This window comes from Triplophysa dalaica, chromosome 15 (genome assembly GCF_015846415.1).
Source record: "Triplophysa dalaica isolate WHDGS20190420 chromosome 15, ASM1584641v1, whole genome shotgun sequence".
In the NCBI taxonomy this organism is placed as follows: Eukaryota; Metazoa; Chordata; class Actinopteri; order Cypriniformes; family Nemacheilidae; genus Triplophysa; species Triplophysa dalaica.
In genome coordinates, this window is record NC_079556.1 from 14010697 (window position 1) to 14036907 (window position 26211).

The 26211-nt window shown below is 38.1% G+C and overlaps 1 protein-coding gene across 1 annotated transcript in view; it reads left to right on the forward strand.

Annotated features, from left to right (window-relative positions):
- Positions 1-26211, forward strand: part of ccdc88c (coiled-coil domain containing 88C) — a 61082-nt gene that overhangs the window by 12037 nt on the left and 22834 nt on the right. The window contains exons 4-14 of the mRNA XM_056767208.1: positions 15791-15860; positions 21565-21623; positions 22224-22307; positions 22396-22536; positions 22611-22798; positions 23338-23419; positions 23507-23665; positions 23990-24136; positions 24476-24620; positions 25334-25515; positions 25605-25742. Coding sequence (XP_056623186.1) covers positions 15791-15860; positions 21565-21623; positions 22224-22307; positions 22396-22536; positions 22611-22798; positions 23338-23419; positions 23507-23665; positions 23990-24136; positions 24476-24620; positions 25334-25515; positions 25605-25742 — 1395 coding nt within the window. The remainder of the gene's footprint in view (positions 1-15790; positions 15861-21564; positions 21624-22223; positions 22308-22395; positions 22537-22610; positions 22799-23337; positions 23420-23506; positions 23666-23989; positions 24137-24475; positions 24621-25333; positions 25516-25604; positions 25743-26211) is intronic.

Genomic DNA, 26211 nt, shown 5'->3' on the forward strand with positions numbered 1-26211 from the left:
TTGGTGGCTTAATCTATACAGGCCAGTGATGCCCCAGATTCATTAAAGAATTGGGGGTATTTAATAATGGAGTGTATGTCGGGGTCACATAGAAGACCGCCCTAGTGTCATCACTCTTTGTCTGCTCCACACTTTCCAATCTCCCCCAACCAATTACATTACCTCTCAAATTACTCTCTGTCTGCTCACCAGAAAGCACCTCAGCATGGCTATCAGGGCAACAGACAGTGGGAACAATAGACCTCTGGGGGAGGGGAGGGGTTCCTCCCTGCCTATTGTCTGGAAAGCAAGTTGTTGTGAGCGTGAGCCAATGTAAGCCGACTCCAAAGGGCTGGAACATGAGATATGTGGACCTGCCATAGGGCCCATGTTCTGCCTAGAATTTGTGCCTAATGACCCTAGCGGACCCGCAACGACACTTACATCATGTTAGGACCTCCAGCCAGTGCTGTTTTGTCACTCAATTTGAAAGTTTAGCTCTCAGACAATAATGTGTTGGCTTTCTTTGTTTGTGTCTGCTTCAAGGGCCATCCCCATACCTGTTTATTTCAGCCTGTGCATTCCCTGGTGATTTGATGTTGGTTTCGTTGCTCAGATGCACATGCAATATTGTCAAATCAAAAACCCTTTTTCACTGCAACGCATTCTAATCTGCTCAATTTGACTTTAATTCACTGTTGGCGTCAGAAATGCAACTGTTTTAAAGGATGTGGTGAAGACTCATCCGTAGAATGCATGAATAACCCTCACGCAGAATGTGTAAATGAGGACAGTCATGAGCATTACAGTGTCATTCCTCACACACTTGGCCGTTTTTACGAGTTTCTCTTTACTGTAGTGCTAAAAAAGAAGGGAGGTGTCTCTTTGAGCTAACCTGCTAGCTCTTTGTTCTTATATTTGCTTGCCCACAGTGGAGATGTAATGGCCTTTCCCAGAGGTGTACGATTTCCTCTTACTGTATACCTGCATGGCCCTGCAGGCAGGGGCTCTCCTCAAGGTCTCTCTGGCTCTGCTCAACCTCGTTTTTCTCTTTCTTTTTCCTCGCATGACCTGCTTCACTTAGATCATTGATGTTTCACCTCTTTTGGCTCAGTCTTCAATGGCTGACTCGTTGAACATGCATCAAGCGTACAAACTGTCAATGTGGTTTATTACATCTTGAAGGCATGCATGTGTTTACGTCCCACCCCTGAATACAGGAAACCCCCTCATGAGTGTGGCTGCCATGGAGAACACAAAAAGTCCTCCTGGACCACACTATCTCTTACCCTTTCTGTCAACCTAGTTTTTGCTGCTGATTTAATTAACAGATGCAAGACATCTATATGAAAGTGGCCTTTATACATTTGTCTCATACCTCCAAATGTGTTGCATTGACAAATGAAATCAGGCAGATAAAAGTTTGGTAGCTTTCTATAGTAGAAATAAAATCCTAATGAGGCAATAGTACAGTCTTCAAGTTAATCTGAATTGCTGCCCGTCCTGTTGCATAATGCATGCATACCGTATTTAGTGAAATTTAATTTAGTGAAATTTTTTTTGGCATAAATTTAAAGAGCAAAATTGCATACTGTCTGGTGAATCCGAGACAAAAGGTGCCCATTTCGGCTTAAAATGTTTCTGGGAGTTCAGAAGTCATAATTAAGTTGTCACAATTGTGAAATGGAAAATGTTTCAAAGTTAAAAGGTGAAAAGCACATTAAATTGTCCATCAAATTAAATTGATTATTTTGCTTTTCTGCAGTAGAAATATTCCTCTATACTAAAAACTATCGCTCCAGAAAATGCTGGGTTATTTTCAACCAACCGTAGGATAAAAAGGGACAAATCTGATGGGGATACATCTTTAAGGCAACAAACTGTTGTTAAATTAACCAAGAAAGTGTTAGCCAACAATGGTTTAACACAATCTAGAATTTTAGGTTTATAATCCTTTCTCTTGTTTTTATAACCCAGCAGTTGGGTTAGCCCCTTTTGAATAAATGGTTGGTTAAAAAAATAACGATTCTTTCTATGACTTAATTGTGAGAAAAAAACTCAAAAAAACCATAATTCAAACTGTTTACCCCCAGTTTTGGTAGCAAACATTATGGCGGCTTTTGTGCATCATTCAAATCTGATATTGAGGTTCCATACGTGTTCTTGTATGGTAACAGTGACTTCAGATAACTTTATAAACCTAAATAGATTGTTGTTTTCTAGTTTTACCAGTTTCTATCATTATCCTAAAGCTTGAACTCTACTTACACCACAGTATTGGAAAGCATTTACCATTCATTTGGTCAAGTCTGGTTTTTATTGTTTGAGTGGGAGATCGGCTCTTGAGGTTCCATTGTACAGCAACTGTCTTCAGTTGCTCTAGAATTACAGCATGAAGTTTTTTCTATTCTTTCTTACCATATGGAGCAGCTGAACCCTGTCTTTGACAAACATTTGTCACTCCTAAATGAGACATGTAGCAAACGTCACTTATCTCTGGATAATAATCTCTCGCAGCGGTCTCTGGTCAAAGGTCAAACTACTAATGAGTCTTCTGACCCCCTTTGGATGTCTTTCTCACTGCTGGGTTTTATTGTTGGTGCAGCCCATTTAGAGACAGAGGTGCTGCTTGCATTTAAACATCTACACATAGTCCTGCTGCTGTGGTGGTCATTTCACCTCTGTTGAGTTGGGGGGGGGGGTTTGAGGAGGTTTAACCAGGCTGCTTTTATTTAATAGAGAGTTTATTTTAATGGCTCTTTAGGTCAATGAGAGTTGCCAAGGAGTCTGGAATGTCTCTCTTTCTCTCACTGCTGTTGCCCACGGAGTAAATGGAAGTGAAAGCCAGTGTGTCCACTCGGATATAAGAGGAATTAGGTTTCCCATTCTAAGCTACTTGCTGTGTACTGTGTTTTCATTTTGTGAAATGATTTGGGGTTTAAACCCTGGATTTCACTGATTTCTTGGTTAAAAGCTCAAAGAATTCCAAAAACTTACTAGGTACTTCATACGGTTTTGGGGTTAGAGATAAGATGTTATATTGATGTCTGGGCTATGATTTACTATAATGGCCGTTTTTCAATATACGTTTATTCAGCGGTCTTGTGTTCTTGCTTGAAATTGAGAAACGGCAAATATCTGTGTTTACTGTTTAGTTACGAAAAACTAAGACATTGAGTTTGTTTGTTTATTTATTTAGATATGCACTGGACATCTTTTTGTTTTATTGATTATATCTATTTTAGTCTTTTTTTAATTTTTTTGTATGCTTGCTTTTTTGAAACATATACATGCTATTTGACCTTATGCTATATTATACCTTTTTATAGATCTGCTCTGAATTCTGCGCTCATCTTTTCCCCTAAACACTAGTTTGAAAAATATAACAAAAAGATTCTTGACATAAATATTACAGTATAGTGAGGTACAATATCACATTACTTATAAAATCCCTAATGTATGCATGGTACTCTGCTGTTCTCTTGTTTTTGCTGTGCTCTGTACAACATCTCTTGTATCAGGAAGTGGTAACACGCATGTCACATGGCATCAGTGCTCACCTGGGCTCTTTGTGTACAGATTCAGATGTTAGCCACTGATATTGTGCTACTATGTTTGGACACTCTTTGACGTCTTGGTCTTTGTTCAGTTTTCTGCTTTCATAACGCCCTACTGCCAGTTGAATAGACTCAAATTGCAAATTTTACAACAGAAACAGAAAATTTGACAGGAAACCGTCTTTAAACCTGGCAGGTGTTCAAAAAGGGCTCTGAAAAGCAGTACACTACGGACTGTAAAAGACCAGAGCAGAATTCTTTTGTAATGACTTTTAAACAAGTCCCTTAAGCCAAGTATTACATTTTGGCACGAAAGTCGTCCTGAAACATTTCTGCTATTGATGTGAATAATATCACATGAATGCGCAGATTATTGAGGAAAGGTGGTGTTGCATATCTAAGCAGGTTTCTTTTGTTGGCCAGTATGGGCAAGGAAGACAGATAGTTATATTTGAAGGACGTGTGTGGTTGCGTGTGAGCAATTTGAGGTGTGGGGTTGCGTGTGAGCAATTAAACAAGCTACCGTTTGTTTGTCTTGGCAAGATTTTATTTATAAGAATAAATACATATTTTAATATAATAAATAGATGTTTAACCCTGTCTGTGAAAAAAATCAAATTATGAAATCAGGAGAATCAAAGTTTGAGCTCCACCATTGTTTTTGACGTGACTGTACTCCGTTTGTCAGAATTTTTTTGCCTTTTTCATTAAAGGCTGGATAATATGCTATGTCATGCATTCTGACTTCTTTACACTGTTGATCGTGCTGGCTTCACATGCTTAACATAATCAACTTGTTAAAAAAGCGAGTTGGACGTAAGAGGTAGTATTTCTGTGCTTGATCACTCCCCCAGCACTTCAACTTGTTTCAGAATTTTTTTTATAAGTCTGGATCACTTTTTCGTAACAGAGATCCTATTCCTTTTATTGGGCAATTCTCCCGGGCCGGAAAAGCACCTTCAGGACAAGGCTAAAGAGATAGCCCGCCCACGCGCCAACCGACAAGCGATAGGATAATCGAGATAATCAAGATTGGCCGCGAAGTGGGCCTGCAGCTGCAGCCTTATACTCTTGCGATAGTGAGAGAATTTGAGGTGTGTTTGTTTGTTCACGGAATTTCAATGATGGATGTTATATAAATGGTGGATATAACGCTGGATATGGAGATTGTTCGAAACTGAGAGATGCATGGTTCCAGTGCTAAAACATGCCGGACATGAACTGCATACGGTAAGTCAAACTAAGGCATATGACTCTGTTTTGTTGGCAATCGGGGTGTACGTGCATTATGTAAACAACACGAAGGGATATGCGAGGAGGTATTGTGTGCTCGTTGATTTTATTGTAGGTGAAACCTGCCACTTCCGATTTATGCCGATTCCGATTTTATATCCAGAAACTATAATTGACAGTATATAAAAAAATTAACTTTTCTTCAATGCACAATTTTTCATATTTTTTTTATTATCATTACATAAATTATTGAACATTACAATTTCCTAAATACAGTTCTACATCCTGCATTAAATTACAGAATCTTTTCTTGCCCAAATAACTCTTAAATTGAAGAACTCTGTGACTGAAAATGAGTATAAATAATAAAATATAACTAAACTTTAATCGTAAAATCGACAGTATTTATATCTTAATACAATAATAGTAGAAAAAGTTCACTGTATTTCACTGTAATAAATACAGTCAAAATTTTTCTACTATTACGGTATTAAGATATAAATACTGTCGATTTTACGATTAATGTTGGCACTTTATTCCACAATTTGCTGTGTAAAACAAGTTTTTTTCCATCAAAAGAAACAAATTTGCAATATATGACCTAAGAGTACCATATGAATAACCATAACATAAAGGTTTTACTATGAAATACTAGTGTTATACTGTACAATTAACAGTATCTAATATAAAATACTACTTTATTCTGTATAAATTCCTGGCACACAAAAACTAAGGTTTTACCATGAAATGTGACGGTGTTTTACTGTACAATTAACAGTTCGTTATAATATTATTAATAATGTTCTTAGAAAACCTCAATGTCTTACTTAGCTCACCAAAAACTACATACAAGGTAAACATTTTGTTTAAATATTTCATTGATGAAAATATTTAATCATGTTTCTTCAAATAATAAAATAAAAATACATCAGTCCTCAGTATGATACTTACAGCTCAGCAGGATGTTTGAGAATAATAAAATGAATGTGCTTGAATAGAATTACCAGGGTTGCCCTGACTTCCTCCCACAGTCCACAGGCAGACAAAAGTCCAAAGTCCATCGGTATAAAGTGACCTTAATAGATAAGCAAGGTGTCAAGATGTTCCCACGGTGCTGTCTTCCTGTAGTTGTTGAGGCAAGGATCCCGCCAGGTTCGGTGGAATGAGTTATTGCAGATCAGGATCCCAGGACCTAACACCAGCATCAGAGAGAGAGCAGAGAGGACAGTCACACAGTGTTTCTGCTGGTGACATTTTGCCATGATGGCCTGCTATGGCAAAATCTTATGTCTAAAAAAAGCTTCGTTGCGGGGGCAAAGGTATACTATCCTAAAATCAGGTATGATAAAAATCAGTCCTTGCCAGAGTTACCAGAAAAAAATGATTTCCTTGTCTCTTTTGCACGGAATACATATTGTCCAGTCACCAATTCACGTAAAGAGTAGGGATGGTTTCTACCAGTGTGTAGAAATTGGCTGTAAGCAGGTATTTTCTAGATATGCAGCATTAAAATCGCACATATATCGACACCATAATGCTGTGTCGTCGGTTGCTCCGGATCATGCTATCGCTTTAGCTACATTGAAGTGCACGGTTGTACATAGTGAGCGCCAGTGTGACGGAGTCAGGGAGTTGGTTGCTCACCTTATGGAGCACATAGCAGAGGGACGTCCCGTAAACTACCCAGTGAGAGGATGCAAAACCTCACTGCTTACTGTGAAAATTTCATTTACTTCTCATATGTCCAGAAAACACAGACATTGTTCAGGAAATGTGATTTGTGGCCAATTCAGGGATACAAACTCAGAAACTCAGCTTCTATCATAATGTGCTAAAGTTTTATACACTCTAACAGTATATTTTTGTTATAAACACGGTGCCAGTGTTTTTTACAGTGGAGTGATGTATTTTTTAGAGTTGACCCGGATACTCTGCTGAAACGAGTATGCGGTACGGATAGAGCACTTTTGCCGAGTACGAGTATCATACGAGTAATACGAGTCAATATCTGTGCTCTGATTGAATAAAAATCCTCATTGTGTTGCTGACTGTGTCCCGCTCTGCTCACACACACACACAACACTGAGAAGAGAACAGCGCTCTGTCTATCTGTCTCTCCCTCAGTCACTCAGGTTTGCGGGTCTTTTCCATGACGTTTAGGGTTTCTTCAGCGTCAGGTTTGTTTTTTATTTCGGTTTGTAGTACTTACTTATTAACGAGAAGAGTTCTGGTTAACGTGGGGTTTGTTCAGACGTGGTGCTTGGTAGAATGCGCCTCGCGTTGCGTCTCCGCCTGTCGGAGTTTATTTTTCATTTTTTAAACCGTCAGATGGCTCTAACCAGTTTTTAATTAAAAGTTAAAAAAATAAAGTTATGTTGAGATGAAAACTCTTGTTCATTACATTTTACTTCATAATTGCAACCGCATGTGTTGTATTCATTGTTGCCAAACTTGTTCTGAATATAGTTCGTTTGTTATCGTGATCGAAACCATTGATCTGAAGCTCAATGCTGATGCTGTCATGTAAATAGTTTTATAATCAGCAATAAATATAACAATTTCTGATCAACCCATATCAATTGCATGCTTAAAATAACATACCGGTTAAAGCCCCGCCCATATCAAGACAACCCGACCCACTTCCGGGTTAAACCCCGCCCAGTCCGAGTACAGATACGAATACAGATAATTCATATGGTTGACAGATACAGATACGGATACAGATAATGCTGTACTCGCTCATCCCTAGTATTTTTCCCTCCAAAAAACTGTCAAAAATACTGTTTTGGCTGATATATACATTTACGGTGTTTCATTGTTACTAAAACTGAATTAAACCATTTATCGTTTTACGGTCTTTTACTGTCATGGTTTAGCAGTTTTTCACCCTAAAATCTAGACATTTTTTACAGTGTTGTATTTGCCCTTTTTTGTGTTAGTAAAGAACTCAATCAGATATACATCACAAATATTGGTTGATTTATAAATTTTTTATAGTTTGTTTTTTTTCAAGTCGTGTCGAATGTCATTTTACCTGAGTGAAATTTTAAACACAAGACAAATCGGGTTGAATGGAATTTACAATTGTTTTACACATAGTGAACGACTTCAACATGAGTTTAGCATGCGTCAGAGTTTAGCATCACTGTTAGCATGTAGTACATACCCGAAGTAGACGGAACAACGAAGGTGAACTACTGGACAGTCAAAAATTGTCTGTGCACTACATGATGTGTTTGCACGCGCTCGGGGACTTGTGCAGTTCGGTGGAACCATGAAGTCACAAGCGTAAATGAGCCGTGAACGACAGCTGTCTTGAACGGACGTTTACTTGCGTATTTGACGTTATTGCCCGCGTCGCTGGCAACATACGATCAGCTTTGAATCGGCATGACGTGAGACTCAGTGCACCTTTAGTGTTATCCCATGTTCAATAATAAGCTATTTGTTTTGAATCAGACTGTTTTCCCCAAAAAACGACCCAGTCTGTTGTTTGTACAAGCATCGTATTACGACCAACAGTTACGTATTAAGGATGAACGCCAGCACCAGCAGCTTATTATGAAGTACTGTCATTCCATTGGTTTAGCTTGTTCACTTTTTATGGATTTAATTCTTAGTATTTGTTATAGTATCAATAATTTCATCAATATTTCTAGTTTTAAAGATATTTTTGAACTCCTAACCCACCCACCCTCCATCCTAAACCTAAATACTGCTCAACCATACAAAAAGCAACACGTGTGAATGTACAGTCACATTTATTTATTACATAAATTGACAAACAGTATGTTTGCGTTGGAAACCTTCTGAATTGATGCCAAAAATAGTGTAGTCCAAACATAATGACGCAATCATTCACAAGATACACGACAACCGATGCTTTCTCACAATCACAGCTGACCTATTACTTCCTCTGGCGGTAATTTTAAATGTGTGTTCAACCTGGACCGGACCGTCAATGAGAGAGGACCGGGCCCGAACATGTTTATGTTTATATTTATGTTTTATTCGCTGGCAGTCGTCCGTGAGGGGCTGTCGGCTGTCTTTTTACTTTATTATTTTGATTAAATGTTTAAATGTTTGCTGGTTCATGTCTCCTTCCGTCCTTTTAATGAACCTTGCTACAGTATCCTTTTTTGATGTAAATACAGTTCATCCTGACAGTTTAAAGTGAAAATCACACTGTAATACGTGTCATCATTGCAAAATAATAGCGCAATATATAATTTCTTAATTACGTTGGACAAAAGCTTCTGCTGCTGCTGGTACAAGCTCTATTTTTGGAAACGCTCCACGGGGACGTATTTGGGGAACGTTGTATTGTAAATGACCAATGTGGTCGTATGACCTGGAGGACTTATTGTTTTGAATATATGAATGCATCTATTTTGCATCTAAATACCAACTTGTTGTTATTGTGGTATGGTGATAGCGCTACCCATTTTTGTGCTTTTTCACTTAGTAGCCCTTCTACAAACAGTATAATTTTACTAGGAAAGTGTTTGTGGAGCTTATGAAAGCTTGCAATTCTGACAACATAAAATGGCTTTTTGGCTTAATGTTGCTTAGTGTTTTGACAGGGGCTGTGTGGATTGGGTTTGTTTAAAACTTGGCTCCTGTGGGTGTGTGATTGAGCTCAGAGCAGTTGACAGCATGTGGTTCACTTCATTGTGATTTTAGAACACTAGGTCACTGAGTAGTGAGAGAAATAGGGCCACAAATTTGGTTCACAAAGTCAAGTTGATCAGGAAAACAGGTATAGACTTTGTTTGAATGTGCAGTCTATATTCATAATTCCAGCCTTGGGTGAACATGTGGTATGACCTGGTCTGGTAAATAAGATATTGATCCTCATTGGCCTTCTCTATTGCCTATCAGTAAAGAACCCTCAGGCAGGACTCCAATAAAGGGTCACTGTAACATGAAAGACTGATCACTGAAAGAGCCACCATGAACATTGATTAGACCCTTTATGGAATTTAAAATAATCTAATCAATGCATGTGACATACTTTTCTAGAAACTTTTTCTGACACGCCAACAAAAAATTTGAGATTCAAAGTTGCACTTTTTTCTGTAGTAGTAAGACTTATTGTTAAAACACAACCCAAACTGTAATCTCATTTGTGTAAACCTCTCACACTTAAAAGACAAAATGTAACAATATTTTTTTAACAAGACTCTGCTTGCAGACGGTCAACAAAGGCCACACAGATCTACTATGACATACGACTGAGAATTGCTATATTCAAAACCTGATTGAACATCTTTTTTACTTTTTAAAGCTGCTACAGTAATGTTTAAAGGGGTCATATGTCTTTGATGTGTTATAAGTTGCCCATGCATGTTTTAGACACGTAACGTTGCAAAAATGAAAGTGTCGGAACAAAAAAGGCGAATGCTCACCCAGACCTGCCTGAAAAGCCTCGTGTAACCACACCACCACAAATCTACGTCATTTTGTGGTATGACTTGACTAAGACCGCCCAAATCTATACGCAAGTAAGGTGGGCGTACTTGTAAATCTCATTGTATCGTCGCCGCCGCATGTTCTGGAAACACTGTGTGTTTTGCTGTAAAAAGAAAGCCTCTTTGTTTGCCCTTCCAAAAGATGAGTACAATCCAAATATTCAAGTGTGTGCAGCGCACTTCGCAGATGATTGCTTCATGAACCTACGAGTTAGGCTTGTCTTGTATTTGTAGCACATTTTGTTTCTTTGTGTGATCTGCAAACGAGACACACGCAATGTGAAAAAAGACAATATAAGTCCTAATAATCAGTAATTATGTTCCAACTAGAGGCAAAAAATGTTGTGTTTATAATGGGGTTTACGGTCTTTGTTGAGTCGCGACGAGACATGGCGTAACACTGGTTGATCACTAACGACAAATCTTTATAACATCGTATATAAAAGGTAAAACGGTTAGCTATAGTTGCTAACTATTTAACCTAAAAAAAATTCAATCCTTTATATCCTGCTCAAGTCACACTGGCAAAGTTGATGTATTTTTTCGGTGCAGATTCGGGCTTGAATTGTTAAGGAAAGTTCCAATGACATTTTATCACCTGTCAGTACAATGACCATATTCGGAACATCATGTTCCCAAGCAAGAGGCATTTCTGTCGCACACTTGCAGTATTCGACCAATCACTATGCACTGGTTAACTGCCCAATCATAGCACACTTGGCTTTTCAGAGCGATGAGCTTTTTGAAAAATCTGGGCGTTTCATAGAGGCAGGGCAAAGAGGAGACGCAAACATGCATGGGTTTGGGAAAGGACTACGAGCTGGGAATCGAACTCGGGTCGCCCGGAGCGCAAAAGTGCCGTCGGAGCACTAACCACAAGGCTATCAGCCCCGACACTGCTATAGTAATGTTACTGTATTCGTTTGCAGAATGCAAGTGAGAGTATACTGTTTCAATTGTATTAGTAGTATTAAAGGCATAACTATTAAACTTGAAGAAATGCCTGAATATACAGGTTTGGTTTAGTGTTGATTAAGTAACTGTTAAACAGGGTAGAAAGCTGTTTAATATCTTACTTGTACAAAATAAAAGGGAGCAGCACTTAGCTATGAAAAAACTAATTCTAATTTCTTCCGGATTTTGTTTCTGGTCTGGATAATATCCTCACAAACCACCTGTATTATCTGGAAGAGATTTTCCAACTCGGATTTCTCTAGTTTTCTCACATATATATTGCAGATGCTTTAAGCTGCTCCACTAGTAGAAAGACTTGTACCGTAGAAGCAGTTGATGTATACTATACTATTAAATGCTGTAACCTCTGCATGGGTTTGTTTGTTGTCCAGAAACTGTTTCTAAGATTCTCAAGTTTCCCTCGTGAAGTATTCTTGGTTTTCATCATTCCTTTATCTGTGATTTCTTCAGCCTAACAATGAAACCAAGAACAGCTTATTCCTGTTACTCAGATTACTCCGATCGAGCTCAACCTATTCTAGTAAAGTGTCTATTGTGATCATTTACACTCAGTTTACTTTGACTCTGTACAAATCCTTTTAAATATGAACTTGATGTTGGTATTCCAATAACTACACGTGGGACAAGTCCATACTCTGACTTTTAGCATTTAATTTAGTAAATACTGTAACAGGACTGGTTCTTTCTGGTTTCTATTGATTTGGATGATCCCACTAGTATTCACCCCAGTTCTTTTTGTTCATCTGTCGTTTCGTTACTATTGAAGAGATCCCTTGATCTTTTCTTTGTATTTAAAAATGTAGCAATCAGTTTAAGTTAAGTTAAACATTCTCTGAAAATCATTTCCACTCCCAATAGACAATAATCATGTGCTGAGCACACTGACCAATAATTCTGAACCAAGCAGAGGATGGGCAGATACCAGTGTCCACGTCAATGAAAACAGCTCCAGAGCAAAAGGTCCAAAAATCAGAGCAACATCACATGCGCTGCCATCCTACTTTACAGGTCAGGCATTGTCTCATACAGAGGAAATGAGCTCAGGATTGTTTCTATAAAACTTTCAGACTTTGTCACCACTTGCATAATTGTTTATTGAATATTTAATATAGCCATAATTTTTAATAGAAGTCTCTGTGGTGTAATCAAGTATGAGGGTGCTGGGGTTATCCAGTTATTTACAGTGGAAAATAAAGTTTGCAATAAAACACACAGCACAGGTTTTGGATGGCACCTAAACTGAAACTTTCCTGTTTGAATTTTGGACCTTTGAAGGGGAATATTAAGGCTTAGTACCTCATCAGCATCATGATATGGATACATGGCCATCAATAATTTACTTGTGGTTATCTTGCAGGCAGGTAATTTACAGTAATTATGCAGTTGCTGGTCCCAGGTCAGTGTCTCACAATGTTATAATGAAAGCTTTCTGACTCTTGGCAAATATTTATATTTTGGGCAATTATGCTTTTTCCTCTTTGTTCTGTGTAATTGCAGTATTCCTACTGTCTGAATTGGGTAGGCACCCAAGTTTCCTCGGCCATGCGAGAAGCGTTAACTGATCCATAGCTGAAACGTGAGACTGGGGTGTCATGAAAACCTCCTCATCTTGCATATGTCTTATATCTTGTAATTAGGCCTGTTTGAATTTAGCAGAGCTCAAAATGATCAGGTTAGGAGGGAATTAAAGAATGAGGTGTTTATGCGCAGAATGCCTAATGTGACACTACAACAAACCCCATCGCACCACAGCTGTCGAATCAAACAGCGTGAAGAGCTTTTTTGAAGTCTCTCAGGTTGAAACGTGCACATTTAGATAATAATACCCATCAGACTGGCTGTCCGTCAAAAATATTTATTATTCTTCCCAGAGTGCCTTGCTTGAGTTCCCTTTGTGCATGGTTATCAAAAGTGGTCTGGTCTTACATGAGTGGACCTAAAAATGCAGGAAAAACAAGTTCGTTCATGTGGATCAAAGATATGTCTTTTGTTTAGTCTTAAGAAGTATATAGTGTGAAGAAGTAAACATCACAGACTAAAAAAAGCCTAAAAGCACCAGAAAAATGGTCTCAATCACTATTTTGGCTTATTTTTGTAAAGCCATGCAATAGCTGGTAGGGTTGTTCCGATTGTCGGTACTATCGTGTATCGACAATCCTCAGACCTATCGGCAATAGCTGATTCCCTAAACGATAGTTGGCTGTTTGCCAAAATATGTTGCAAATCAATATTTTGAACATGCATTACGCATTTCTTCGTGCAAGAGAGCTTGCAATGCACGTGGCTTAGGGTTTACTTCGCGTCAGAGAGAGTTTATAATGTGCCGGCTTTGAGTTTTCAGCGCACAAGAGAGCTAGTGATGCGCCAGAGAGAGTTTTATCTTGGGCTTTGCCGCATGCCAGAGAGTTTATAATGTTGAGTTTTCAGTGCAAGAGAGAGCTTGTGATACGCGCGGCTCGTGCTTTTCCTCGCAGATAGCTCTATGCGCGTTTAAAACCAGGGCATGAGTTGTTTCCGCTTGGCAATCCAGTAATAACAGCTTATGCAAGCATCGATGAAGCATTTGGATTAATGACATTGACATATAACAATAGTTTACTTTCTTTTGTTTAAAAGGTTGCGGTGGTAAGTAACAATTTTGCCAACTGCACTGTACTTAAACTCTGATAGAATGCTAATGTCAGTCACACATGAGCATTTTCTAGACACATTATCTTCTGTTTTTGTCAACAAATCCAGCTTGTCATGGATAAATGTGTAATTGCCCCTCCCCTCGATACTATCCTGTATCAGCAATCCACAGGCTGGCGATTGAACGATCTGACTATAGAGAATATCGGACAACACTAATAGCTTGTGAACCTGATTTTGCAGATTGTTTCTCGATGAACATCCTTGTTGGTCACTGACTCTTTGAACAAAATTTCTGATTGCAATCAGATGTTAGGATTGGCTCTAGGACTGTACTTGGGGCTACATCGTTCTTAGCCTATTCTTTAAATTTTACCCAATAATGAAAATTCTGTCATCGTTTACAGTCACCATGCACCCTCTTTTCATTTTACACCTGTATGACTTACAAAAGAAGATAATTTGAAGAACGTTGGTAACCGAAAAACTGGCGGTAATCATTCATTTCTATTGTGTGGGCACTAAACCAATGCAGGTCAAAAGGTACCACTGTTGGGTCACCAACACTTTCAAAATATCTAGTGTGGTTTGCAAAAGAAGTATCAGAAAAGAGAAACCATTTATTGTCCATTTACAAAGGTTTTGTTATTTGGGAATTGACACGAGAGCTAAAACCTTGAATCGTCCAAGCAGGTACAGTTATTACAAAATTCTAAGCACATTTATTAAACAATAGTTTTTCTGTTAAAAAATGTTTACATGGTAATTTTGTTTGTGCTCTTGAAGAATTTTCAGTGTTTGAAAGTATTTGAGAAAGACAGCAGTAAAGAAAGGAATGCTAGCCGGCCTCTGTTTTGACAAAGGCAGTGTGCTTTAGCTCAGGCCTCAGCTGGGGTTTCCATTATACTGTATGAGAGTAGTCTCTCTATGGCTCCCTAAACATAAAGACCTCCCCTGGGAGTTACTCCACAACGATTAAGATGAAGTTGTCACCAGGGGGTCTTGGCTTGATGATGTTATAGGGGCACGCTTTCTTATTAGTGGTCACTGTTGATGTGCACCCGGGTGAGAGCATGTATCCACACATCTGCCTACAGCATGGTCTCATTTGTTACTTCACATGTATTACAGTTCTGTGAGACAGGCATTTTTTCTTTCTTTATGATGCAACATAGTATTAAGTGTGTTCACTTTTTGACTTGACAAAGTTAGCTCATAGATCATTTACATGTTAATTCTGGAACATGTTATGTAAGTTGTATAAACCAATAACTTGGGAAAGTAATTCTCCCACCGATGTCAGAGCTCTTATCGCTGTTTTGGTCAATTGGACCTGTTTGGTCTTGTCTTCTGTGTGCTTTGCCGATTTTTTTTGCCCTGGAGTCTATTGTGTCTAAAGTCCACGAGCACGTGGGCATGTTCATAAACATGTGCACTTGCATATCTACACATTTAAGTCATCAAGTTCAGAATGTCTTTTTTTTTCTCTTATCTGTTAAATATTGCCAATCGATGGTTCCCAACTAGATGGTTTTTCGGGGGTTCTTTAAAGAGTATATGTATTCAGGAAGAAAGATCTTTTATTAGTCCTTTATACCACAGTAGGCACAAGTGCTCTTCCATTAACAACACGGCTTATCAGTTTAGAAATTAAGCTCATTTATTCCCTGTTTGTTGGAATGTCATCGCCCCCACCCAAGGCATACCAAATCTTTGGCTGCTAATGTTTCCCATTTCCCGATAGATTTCCTGCTTGTCCGCTTGTAGGTAGGAGTTTCCTGTTCCCATGTTACCGCTGACCCTGTTTTACCGTCTCGTCCCAAAAATTAATCTCCCAGGCCAGTGTCCACCCTAAATGCCCCTGCTTGACCCCACCATTTCTAAATGAAATGCTTATGATGCCCTTACAATGTTTCCAATGATCATGTGTTTGTTCTTTTTTAGGAGCATCTTCAACAACTCATTCTCATGAACCTGCCCAATGTTTTGGCCATTGCCAAGGACCCTCTTTCAGGTACTGCTCATTCTCACATGTCATAAATATTACTCGTTTTAAGGTAGAATAGAAGAATAAAATGTATTTTTCTAAATTTTGTTATATTATATCCATATTCACACAGACTATCCAAGCTACTTACTTTAGTGAGTACATAAAAGGAACATATTATTTTATCGTTATCATTGATCTGCTTTAGTTTCTCCAAAATTTGAGTTTAGAATTAGCTGAGAGTATAATTTGTGCAAAATTCAGTGCATGAAAAGTAAAAAAAAAACAATACAGCACAGTAGTGACACTGCACATAAAGAATCCCAATTTAATTGTAATTCTTGACCTTGATAGCTTATCATATCTTTTCCTCTTGATCAGTGGTTGTCATCTTCACTAATGGTCTCTATTAATTTCATAATAATTCAACCTACTTTAAAAAAACACATCTGAACACCCATCTGAACTAGGGCTGCAACAACGAATCGATTAAATCGATAAAAATCCATTACTAAAAGAGTTGGCAACGACTTTCATAATCGATTCGCTGTGTCGCGCGACACGGAAACGTTTGATCATTAAAAAAAAACTTTATTTGAGCGCGGAGCGGAGTGAACACACTCGGTCTCTCTCGCGCACTGATGCTAGCAGAGTTCGGCGCCTCATAGACAGGGTGGAGCAAAAAAAAAAAACGAGCGGAGGTAGAGGAAAGATACATGGCGGAGGCAGAGAAATCTGCGCGACCCAAGTCATCCAAGGTGCGGGAGCATTTCACACTAAAGCAGGTTAAGTCACTACAGGATCCTACTTTGGTCCGTTTTGAAGTGAAGAACGTAATGTCCCGGGTGCTGGTGTTTACTCGTTATCCAGATTGACAAGCATGACTAGTTAGCGTTAGCTGGTTAATAACAGTATAAAGCAGGGGTGGTATAGTTACTTTGCATTGCAAGAATTAAAACACGTTTTTTTCTCTAGCCTTTTTTGAACCATTCATTTATCAATCTGTTGTCATGTATTGCTTTTTTTAAGCAAACAATCACTTATTTTGAGGTGTTTTTTCAGAAAACAAGACATCATTTCTTATGCTATTTCATGTGTCTAGTAAATGTATCTTGATTTAAGATTTTTTTGATATTTGAACTGACAACAGGACAAAACTACTAAGTTAGAAAGAAATTTTTGCATTGTATATTCTGTGCTTTGTCCCATATAGGTTATTATTGACAAATATATTTGTGTGTGTTGTACTTTTTAATTTTAACACTGGAGATGGTGGTCTAGTGGGTTAAACCACTGAACTGGTAATCAAAAGGTTGCTGGTTCGATCCCGGCAGCCACCACCAGTGTGTCCTTGAGCAAGACACTTTACTCCATGTTGCTCCAGGGGGATTGTCCCTGTAATAAGTGCACTGTAAGTCGCTTTGGATAAAAGCGTCTGCCAAATGACTAAATTTAAATGTTAATTTAATTTTAAAGTTCTTTTATAGCACTCGGTCATCTTAAGCTGTGTTTAATTGTGGTGTATAAATGAAGCTTGCACTTACTACAATGATGGTAATAATTTAATGAATAAGCTTCAAGTGAATTTGAAAGAGATTGTGTGTGTGTGTCAGTGTGAGAGTTTGTGATTGTGTGCGTCTGCCAAAGTGTGTGGGTCTGCAGTTTAGTGTAGAGAACAAGTTCTGACATTCAAACAAATCCTGTTAAATTTTCTGATTTGTATTGTTCTTTTTTTTTTATAAATTATTTATTGTTCTGGCAGCTCAGGTGGCACTTTATTTTAAAAAAGTCTATATATTTGGCAGATGTAAAACATACATGTGTATGTTTTTGGTGTTAGTCCATTTTTATTTTATTATTATTATTATTATAACAGCTCAGGGATATTCAAGGAGCAACATGTTTGTGCAGTTTCTAAAGATTTAAGTTCTGTTTTTGAATAAAGTTTTGGAAATGAATGCTTTTCTTGGTTTATGTTTTATCCGATTCATCGATCAATCGAAAAAAATAATTTACAGATTAATCGATTATTAAAATAATCGTTAGTTGCAGACCTAATCTGAACAAACCTCTTCATTCACCACCTCACACACAACCCAGCCTTCATTAACACTCTCTCACTCGCTGATATGGGGAGTGTGGACAGGGTCTGGCTCTCTGGGGAAGAAAACGCATGTGGAGATCCTTGAAATGGCTGGAGGAAGGCAGAAAGGCCAGAGGGGCTTGGATCCAAGCCAAGCACTTGTTGTGGATTGTGCTGTTGACAGAGTAGGGTAGATAACATATAGCTGTGATGTATTACAAGAGTTTGTCGTTTATTATTTGCTGTATCTGACCATTGATGCAAATGAAAAGGTACCTGTATCAGTTGTAGGGGTATATTTTGCCATAACAAATGACTAATTGTATTCTAATATGGTCTTGTATTTTCATATGTTCGTTACTTACAATGATGTTGAAATTTGTGAACACCACACTACAGAATGCAATAAAATTGCACGTGGTTGAAGACAGAACTGTCTTTGACATGAACAGGTGTCATTCTGATCTGCAGGCTCATATCCTTCCTGCCTACAGGATGCTGCGTCATGGTTTTTGCATGTACTGAAATAGCCATTGTTATAGTGTCATTTTCTACGTGAAATGTTCAGTAGGTTATCAAATGTATCAAAGATTTGTTTTTGCTTGTGGAGCCAATATTAGAACAAAGTGCTCATTGTTCATCATGAAATTCTGCTTGGACAGAAGGTTTTAAAGAGCTTATGCATAACATCTCATGTGGAATTGTTTGGGTGATGCTGACTAAAGCTTGGTTTCAAGATGTCAACCATGATTTTCTAGAAAGCACTCACATCAACGCATTTCTTTTTGACACATGACTTGTTTGAAACGCTCGGTTTTAATGGGCGTGCCGCACTGCTTTGATTGGATAGCAGTTTGCGTAGTTGAAGGCTTCTGTGTATATTGTTCGAGACGTAATGTTAGGTTACACATTAGCACCATTCTCAGTTTTCGGACTGCATCAGTTTTATCTGGAGACCTTCTGTGATTTATAAATGACCTCCCCACATCAGTATTTCACGTGACGCAATTGCACAGGATGATTTCACTCAAATTGACTGACTTATTTCCCAGGTGTGATGGCAAGGCTTTGCGTAAAGTTTGTATAGCCTATAGTTGTATTGCGTTTAATGATATATGACCGTCCCTGTCATCATTTGAGACCCGTGTAAAATGATCAATGTGATGGCGAGTCTCAAATGCAAAGAGTTTCCATGATAAATAAACAAACGAGAGACTCCCGGTAACTTATGGATATCACCCAGCACCTGAAATAATAGCAAAACACTTCAAAACAGCCTCTATTATTCGCAAACGGTGGATAAAAGCTATATTATAAAAAATATATAATATGAGCCCACCAAATCACAGAGATGGCTATTCGCACAGGCTTAAGATCACAGACAACCTCTGCAAGTATTACAAATGACTAGTAATACTAATCGCGTGCGAAAGTGCTCCGGGCAGATCAAGCTACTAGAAAGCTACTAGATCTTTAACAAAGCAATAGTGACGCATAGTACAAAAAGGTTTTCCTCGCACAAGATTGCTGCACCATTCCTATCGGATCCAATATTCAAGACACAGCACTGCTTTAAAAATTTAGCCAGTGTCGATCTCTGCCTTGTTCACGAAGGAATCCTCTTAGAAATGAAACGAACAAATGCTTCATGTTTTTCCCACATAAGCTGGAACGTCTTTAAAATTAAACTTTAACCCCACATTACTAATGTCAGAATCCGAAGGAAGGTTATGCAGTAAGTTATGTACTTTATTCTTTCACAACCAGGGGTGGCACAATATTTAGCCATCTTTAACGACATGTTTGTTTAATGCTTGCTCACTCTATCAAGTTCCGCGGCACTTCAGAATTTCCATGCGTGAACCAGTGGGCGTGGCTAGAGAAGCTGTCATTGATAGTTTTTCCACGGAGGCGGTGTTCAACCTATCAATGTCGTCATAGATGGGTGCATTCCAGAACCTGGTGTTCGCTGGGCCAGGTGATCAGTAATAGATGTAATCTCAGTAACAAGGGCGTTTTCAGTTCTAACACTTATACGATGTTCGCGTGAATACACTTCCTTTTTATATAACAAAAGCTTGGGTTAAAATTGTGATTTTAATTCATCCCTCCTTTTAAAATTCAACGCCCCCAAAAAAGCAAAGCCATGATGGCGAATTAAGTTTTTATTAATCACACATCAATGATCATGCATTAATTAATTTATAAGAAATAGGAAATTATACATTATAACTACCTGTATCGGTAATGAGAATGAAAAAAATTGTGTACACAGCATGATGAGAATATTAAGCGTTTACCTTAAAAAAAATTAAGTAATCTGCTGACCTGTTAGCCATTTCAGAGGTACTGGAAAAGACTGGAAGTTTATTCACATAAAATAAAAACTTATTGTAAATATTTGTGTCCGTTTTAAAACAGTCCTTTAAAAATGTTCTTTTTTCCACTGTTTCTTCATTTTTATTATACAGAAATACTATCTCAATAACTTTTTTGACATTTCTTTGTCATTTAAGAACGTCTAGTAGAACATCCTGTTGTTTTTTAGAATGTTTTAATTTTGCTCTGTTTTAATTACAACATATAATGGACAATTCAGGATGCGTTGCGGTAGTGAGAATTTCAGCAGAAAAAGCAATAAAATTCCAATTCAATTCATTCCTTTGTTTAAATTATGTTTTGTGCAAGATAGAGAACACCATTATGTTTATTATGATCATTTTTGTGTTTCCAAATGATTTGTTTTGTAATCATTAAAATCTTTACTGATGTTTCAGTGGTTTCGTGAAAATAACCTATTTATATATTCTGTATTTGTGGTTTTTACATTAAGCTTCAGTTGTAATGGACAATAGGTTCTTTTCCCCATAGAGATGCTCATCTGTTTAATGGGGTACACTGTAGGGTGGGGTGGCGTTTAGCAACAAATGGTCACCATGGCGATAGCACCCACACACCCACCTCATTCTCTCCAGAGTATTTATTAGTCGAAGACTGTCAGACCAACATTCTCACCAACACAGTGACATACTTGACAAAAAAGTAAAAATGACAGTATTTGTTTTGAAAATAGGTTTGCATTATTTATAAAAAATAATAAAAACACTACCGGTCAAATTCATATTTTTTTGCACACTCTACAATAGCAGTAAACTCATTAAAATTATGGAATAACATAAAGAGAACTATGGGAATTATGTTGTGACAAAAAATAATCTTACTTATTTTATCATTTTCAGGTCAACCTTTGTTGAATTTTTTTCGAAATATTCTCATGGTTAATTTAACGAGCAGCTTCTAAGGTTCACCCTGAGATTCTTTTTAAACACTATTGAAGGAGTTCCTGGCTGCTCTTTCTTCATTATTCAGTCAAAGTCATCCATTTCAGAAACATTTTTATCAAATCAAATTTTGTTTTTGTAATGAAATAACATTTGTTTGTCAAATTATATGTTTTCTATAAAACAAATTTCAGACCTTAATCATACACCTTCAAAGTTTTTTTGAAGATAAAAAGAAACATGGACTTGACTGTTTCTTTTTATTCATTTCCTTTGTTTAGCTAAAACAAATGTTTCTCACTTCTCTGATGGATGTATAAAATGAACTTCAGTCACTTGTCTTGACTCTCGTCTGTTTCCATCTCAGGTAACAGTATGGAGGAGATGAAGAGACTCCTGTTGCTCATATTGGGCTGTGCAGTTCAGGTAAACGGCTATTATCACATTATTACACGTATCCCAGACAAATCCATCCACCTCACCCTGCCTGGGCATGTCTCTGCAATTCCAAAGTAAAACTAACACTCCAGCTGATTATACAGTACACTGTGAAATCTCTTCAGATACATCACATAAAAAGCAGCAGAGATGAGTGTGATACATTTTCCTGATAAACAGTTCAGATGTTTTGTATCACCGCCTTTTCCTGTGGATTGTTCCACTCTTACCGGATTGGCTGTGCAAGCCCATTATTCTCACTTTCACTTTATTAGTGCCGTTGTGGCTGGTTTTTCCTGTTCTGTGAATAGATCATGAACAGCTCACATTGATTTAGAGCTTAACAGCATAACATTTGCCTGCTAATGAGGTTTCTTTTCCAATCTTTGAGATTTCTTATCCTGCATCCCAACTTCAACCAGCATAGTATTCCAGTCACAAGATACATGTCTCACTTTTATCCATTCAAAATCCCAGGATTTTTTTGAAGAAGAGTCATACTTCCTGCTTTTATAAACAGAGGCTCATTTTTCTTCTTAATGTCTCTCCTTCCTTTTTCTTCCCCCTCTCATCCCTCTTTCTCCACAGTGTGAACGTAAAGAAGAAATCATTGAGAAGATCAAACTGTTGGATATCGAGACACAGGCTGCCATAGTGACCCATATTCAAGAAGTGAGCGTTCTTGAATCAGTCTCAAACCAGTGATTTCTAAAATATGTCTTTTCTAAGAGGTTTAAGATTTCTCTTCGTTTGACTCCAGGTCACCCACAACCAGGAGAACGTCCTGGACCTTCAGTGGCTGGATGAAGGGGAGATGCCTGTTGAGCAGCTCGACCCTTTATCTCGCACAATGGCCTTTCATCTTCGCAAACTCATAGACGAGCGAGACGACTCTGCGGATGTAAAGAAAACTAATCTTCTAATCGCATTGATTGGTAATGATCAGGTGTTGATGAGTTTGTTGCTTGTCCTCAGGTGATCATAGAGCTGACGCAAGAAAGGGACTATCTCCAGTCCCAGCAACCTTCCAATCTCTTGGGCTTCCCCAGCCTTGAACACAGCAGCCTGTCCTCCGTCACCCTGCTGTCCAAAGAGGATCGGCAGCATTTAGCCGTGGAGCTGGCTGACACAAAGGCCAAACTGCGCCGATCACGCCAAGAACTGTGAGTGTGAACATACAGTTATGCTGTTTATATCTGTTAGTATGCTAAAAGATAAGGGCTTTGTTCCAACCATTGTGAGCCGCTCACTATGTCAGATCTAGCTTTTCAGACAGCATCATAACCTAATTTCATGTTAAAATTTAATTTAGAATGGACCAAAATAGGCAGCAATGGTCACATACTAGACTCATTTTGGCACCTTATGAACATTGCAGTTCTCTATGCCCAAAAATATATATGGTACACACACATACTGATATTGGGTTATTGTTATTGTTGGTTATTGACAATGTCTACAATTTTGGATGGACATTTTCAATGAGCTTGTCGCAATGCATTCTTGGATTGCCTCATCAATAAATATATGCATAGCAAGAGCTGGATAAGAAGGCAACAAAACATTGCTACATGCTGTTTTTAACAGCCTTTGTGTCAGTAGGATTACTATAAGTGTTGTCCAGGCAGGTCATTAGGTTTTGGTAAAAAGCCAAAAATATAAATACTTTGTAGGTTTATTTTATTTATGTGTTCATTAACAGAGGAGAAAAGACCGAACAGCTGATAGATGCCAATAATGATGTCGAGGGTCTGGATGCAGAGATTCAGAAACTCAAGCAGGAGGTATGACATGCATGTTTCTTTTGACCACTCCAACCAGGTAACATTTTGCTAATCTGCACCAAAATCATTTGGATTTGTGTTTATTAGAACATACAACTGGTGGCAGAGGCACGTTCAGTGCGGGCGTACCGTGATGAGGTCGATGCTTTGAAGGAGCGTGCTGGGAAAGTGGACCGACTAGAAACCGAGCTGGCTCGCTGCAAAGAGAGGCTAAATGACGTGCACTTCTATAAGACCCGCATAGAGGTAACCACATATACCTGCCTGTGTTTAATTTCCATTTTAATAAAAACAGATCCAGACAAAAACACATTAATAATAAACTAGACACACTGTGCTTTAATCAGAAGAGCAGGAATTGGTTTATTCGTGAGGTGACTGATGTTCAGCTGCCCGCCGGGCTCCTGCTGCCATTCTTTTTCAGATATAACGCCACAGGTGTCCACTGAGACCCTGAACTGTCAAAGACAGACCCCTGACTCCCTCAGTCTGTCATCCACTTTATCCCTACTGATCTCTTCCTTTTATCCAGCTTTTCATCTTTCACTTTTGTCTGTCTTTTGTGCGCAGGAAATAAGAGAGGATAATTTGACCCTGCTGGAGACAAAGTCCATGCTGGAGCAGCAGCTTACTACAGCCAGGGGGCGGTGTGACAAATTACATGAGCTGGAAAAGGAAAACATCCAGCTACGCTCTAAATTGCATGATATGGAGATTGTGAGTTTTTGGGGAAATGATTGTGCTGGGGGGTATTTGTATTTACTTAGAACCCCCAAATACAATTAGCTTTTGATGTAAGGACTGAATCATTGAAATTGCATTATGATTCTTGATACATCTTTTTTCTTTAAACAATGGTGGAGGGGTACAAATATTAGATTAGACGTAGTGGCTGCTTCACAAAAAAAAAATATGGCTTAAAAATACAGACTCTTAGTCTGTATGAAATGTTTGCAGACGCATTATGATACTTTTCTAGAAAAGTATCATAATGTGTCTACAAATTTCCTCTGCATTTACGTTTAACATTTCTGCTTGTGTCCTTGTTGTGGACAGGACAGGGACAGCGATAAGAAACATCTGGAGGAGTTGCTGGAGGAGAACATGTTATTGGAAATCTCTCAGAAACAGAGCATGAATGAGTCCGCTCACCTTGGCTGGGAACTGGAGCAACTGTCCAAGAACAATGAGGTCAATGAGGGTGAGTCCCTTTCTTCACACCACATATCAACTCACTGTGTTTTCACAGATTATAATTTGAAAAATATGGGTCAGATGTTTATGAGCCATTTTCTGTTGGTCAGTTGTTTGCCTTCTTATGCAAATTGTTGTAACGTGCAATGAGAAACAAAATTCTGATGTGGAATTCACAAGCGATAATGGTCATTTGGCTCTTTTTTTAGCCAAACATTAGGCTGTCCTTATTTGCTAGTAATATAGATATTATTACATTTGGATTATTTATTAGCATTTATGTATAAATAGCTTTCTGAAATATTGTTATCCTCAGGCTGTGAGTAAGCGGTTAGGTGTGTACACATTGTTTCGAAGATAACAAATGGGTGACTCACCATCTACCTGCTTAACATTCATTACTCAGGAATGCTTTGGTTTCTACAGCAATTACACTCAAACCTAAATGTACAACATTACATACTGAAAGTAAAAAATATGGTTGCCTGTAATAGGTTTTAAATAACCAATGAAAATATCTACAGGTTTTGGTTGTGGACGCCTTAAAAAACTGAATAAGAGCAGGAAAAGACACAGAAATGTATAATACTCAAATAAATAAATTACTCAAAAATATTTAGTTTTTATCAATGTGAATATTAACATATATCAGTTTGACTGCTATATATAAAGGTACCACTAAACAAACAAACAAACAAAATTATGTCATCCCCGCTTTAGCCCGTAAGTCTTTTGTGTTTGAGCTGAATGAGTCCGCCTCCAGTCGCCTGTTAAAGCTGGAGAAGGAGAACCAATGTCTTCAGAGCACCATCCAGGAGCTTAGAGAGGCCTCTGTTAATATGGAGCAGAGTCAACTGCATGCTGCAGAGCTGGAGGAAGGGAACCAGAGCCTTAGCAAGAAGGTACATCTCATCACTTTATCTCCTTCGGCTGTTAGTGGGAGCTGAATTGTTGTATGCTGAGGGGATGTGTGCTGTATTGTGTGTCTTAGTTGGAATGGCTGCAATCCCAGTTGGAGCAGGAGAAACAAACAACTCAAGACATGGAGAACCTTGGAGAAGAGCTGCTAAAGGAGAAACAGAGGCTGGTGAAATCATTGGAATTACTGCGGGGAGAAAAAGACAAACAGGTGAATATATTTGACCCAAAAAAAAACTTGAATATGATGTCTTAAAGGATCGTTTCACCCAAAAAAGAAAATTTTGTCATAATTTATTTCTTTGTTCTGTTGAAATGAGAGAAGGGTTTTTGAACCAAACAGTTCTTGGCCACCATTGATTGAAATGACAATGGTAGTCAAAAGTGCCCCGCTTTCCTCCATTCTTTAAGATATCAGATACAAAGAAATGTATAGAGCAATTTTTTATTCTGTGGTAGTCTGTAGTGGCCAAGAACTGTTCCGTTACAAACATTCTTCTAAATATCTTTCTCTGTGTAAATCAGAACAAAGAAATGTATACAGATTTGGAACAACTAGAGAGTGATTAAATGAAGACGGAATTAAATTTTTGGGGTTAATTGTTCTTTTAAGGTTCATGCTTTTAATTTATTTTTTAATTTTATGTTTATATTCATTTTGGTGGCAAATCTATTTAGTT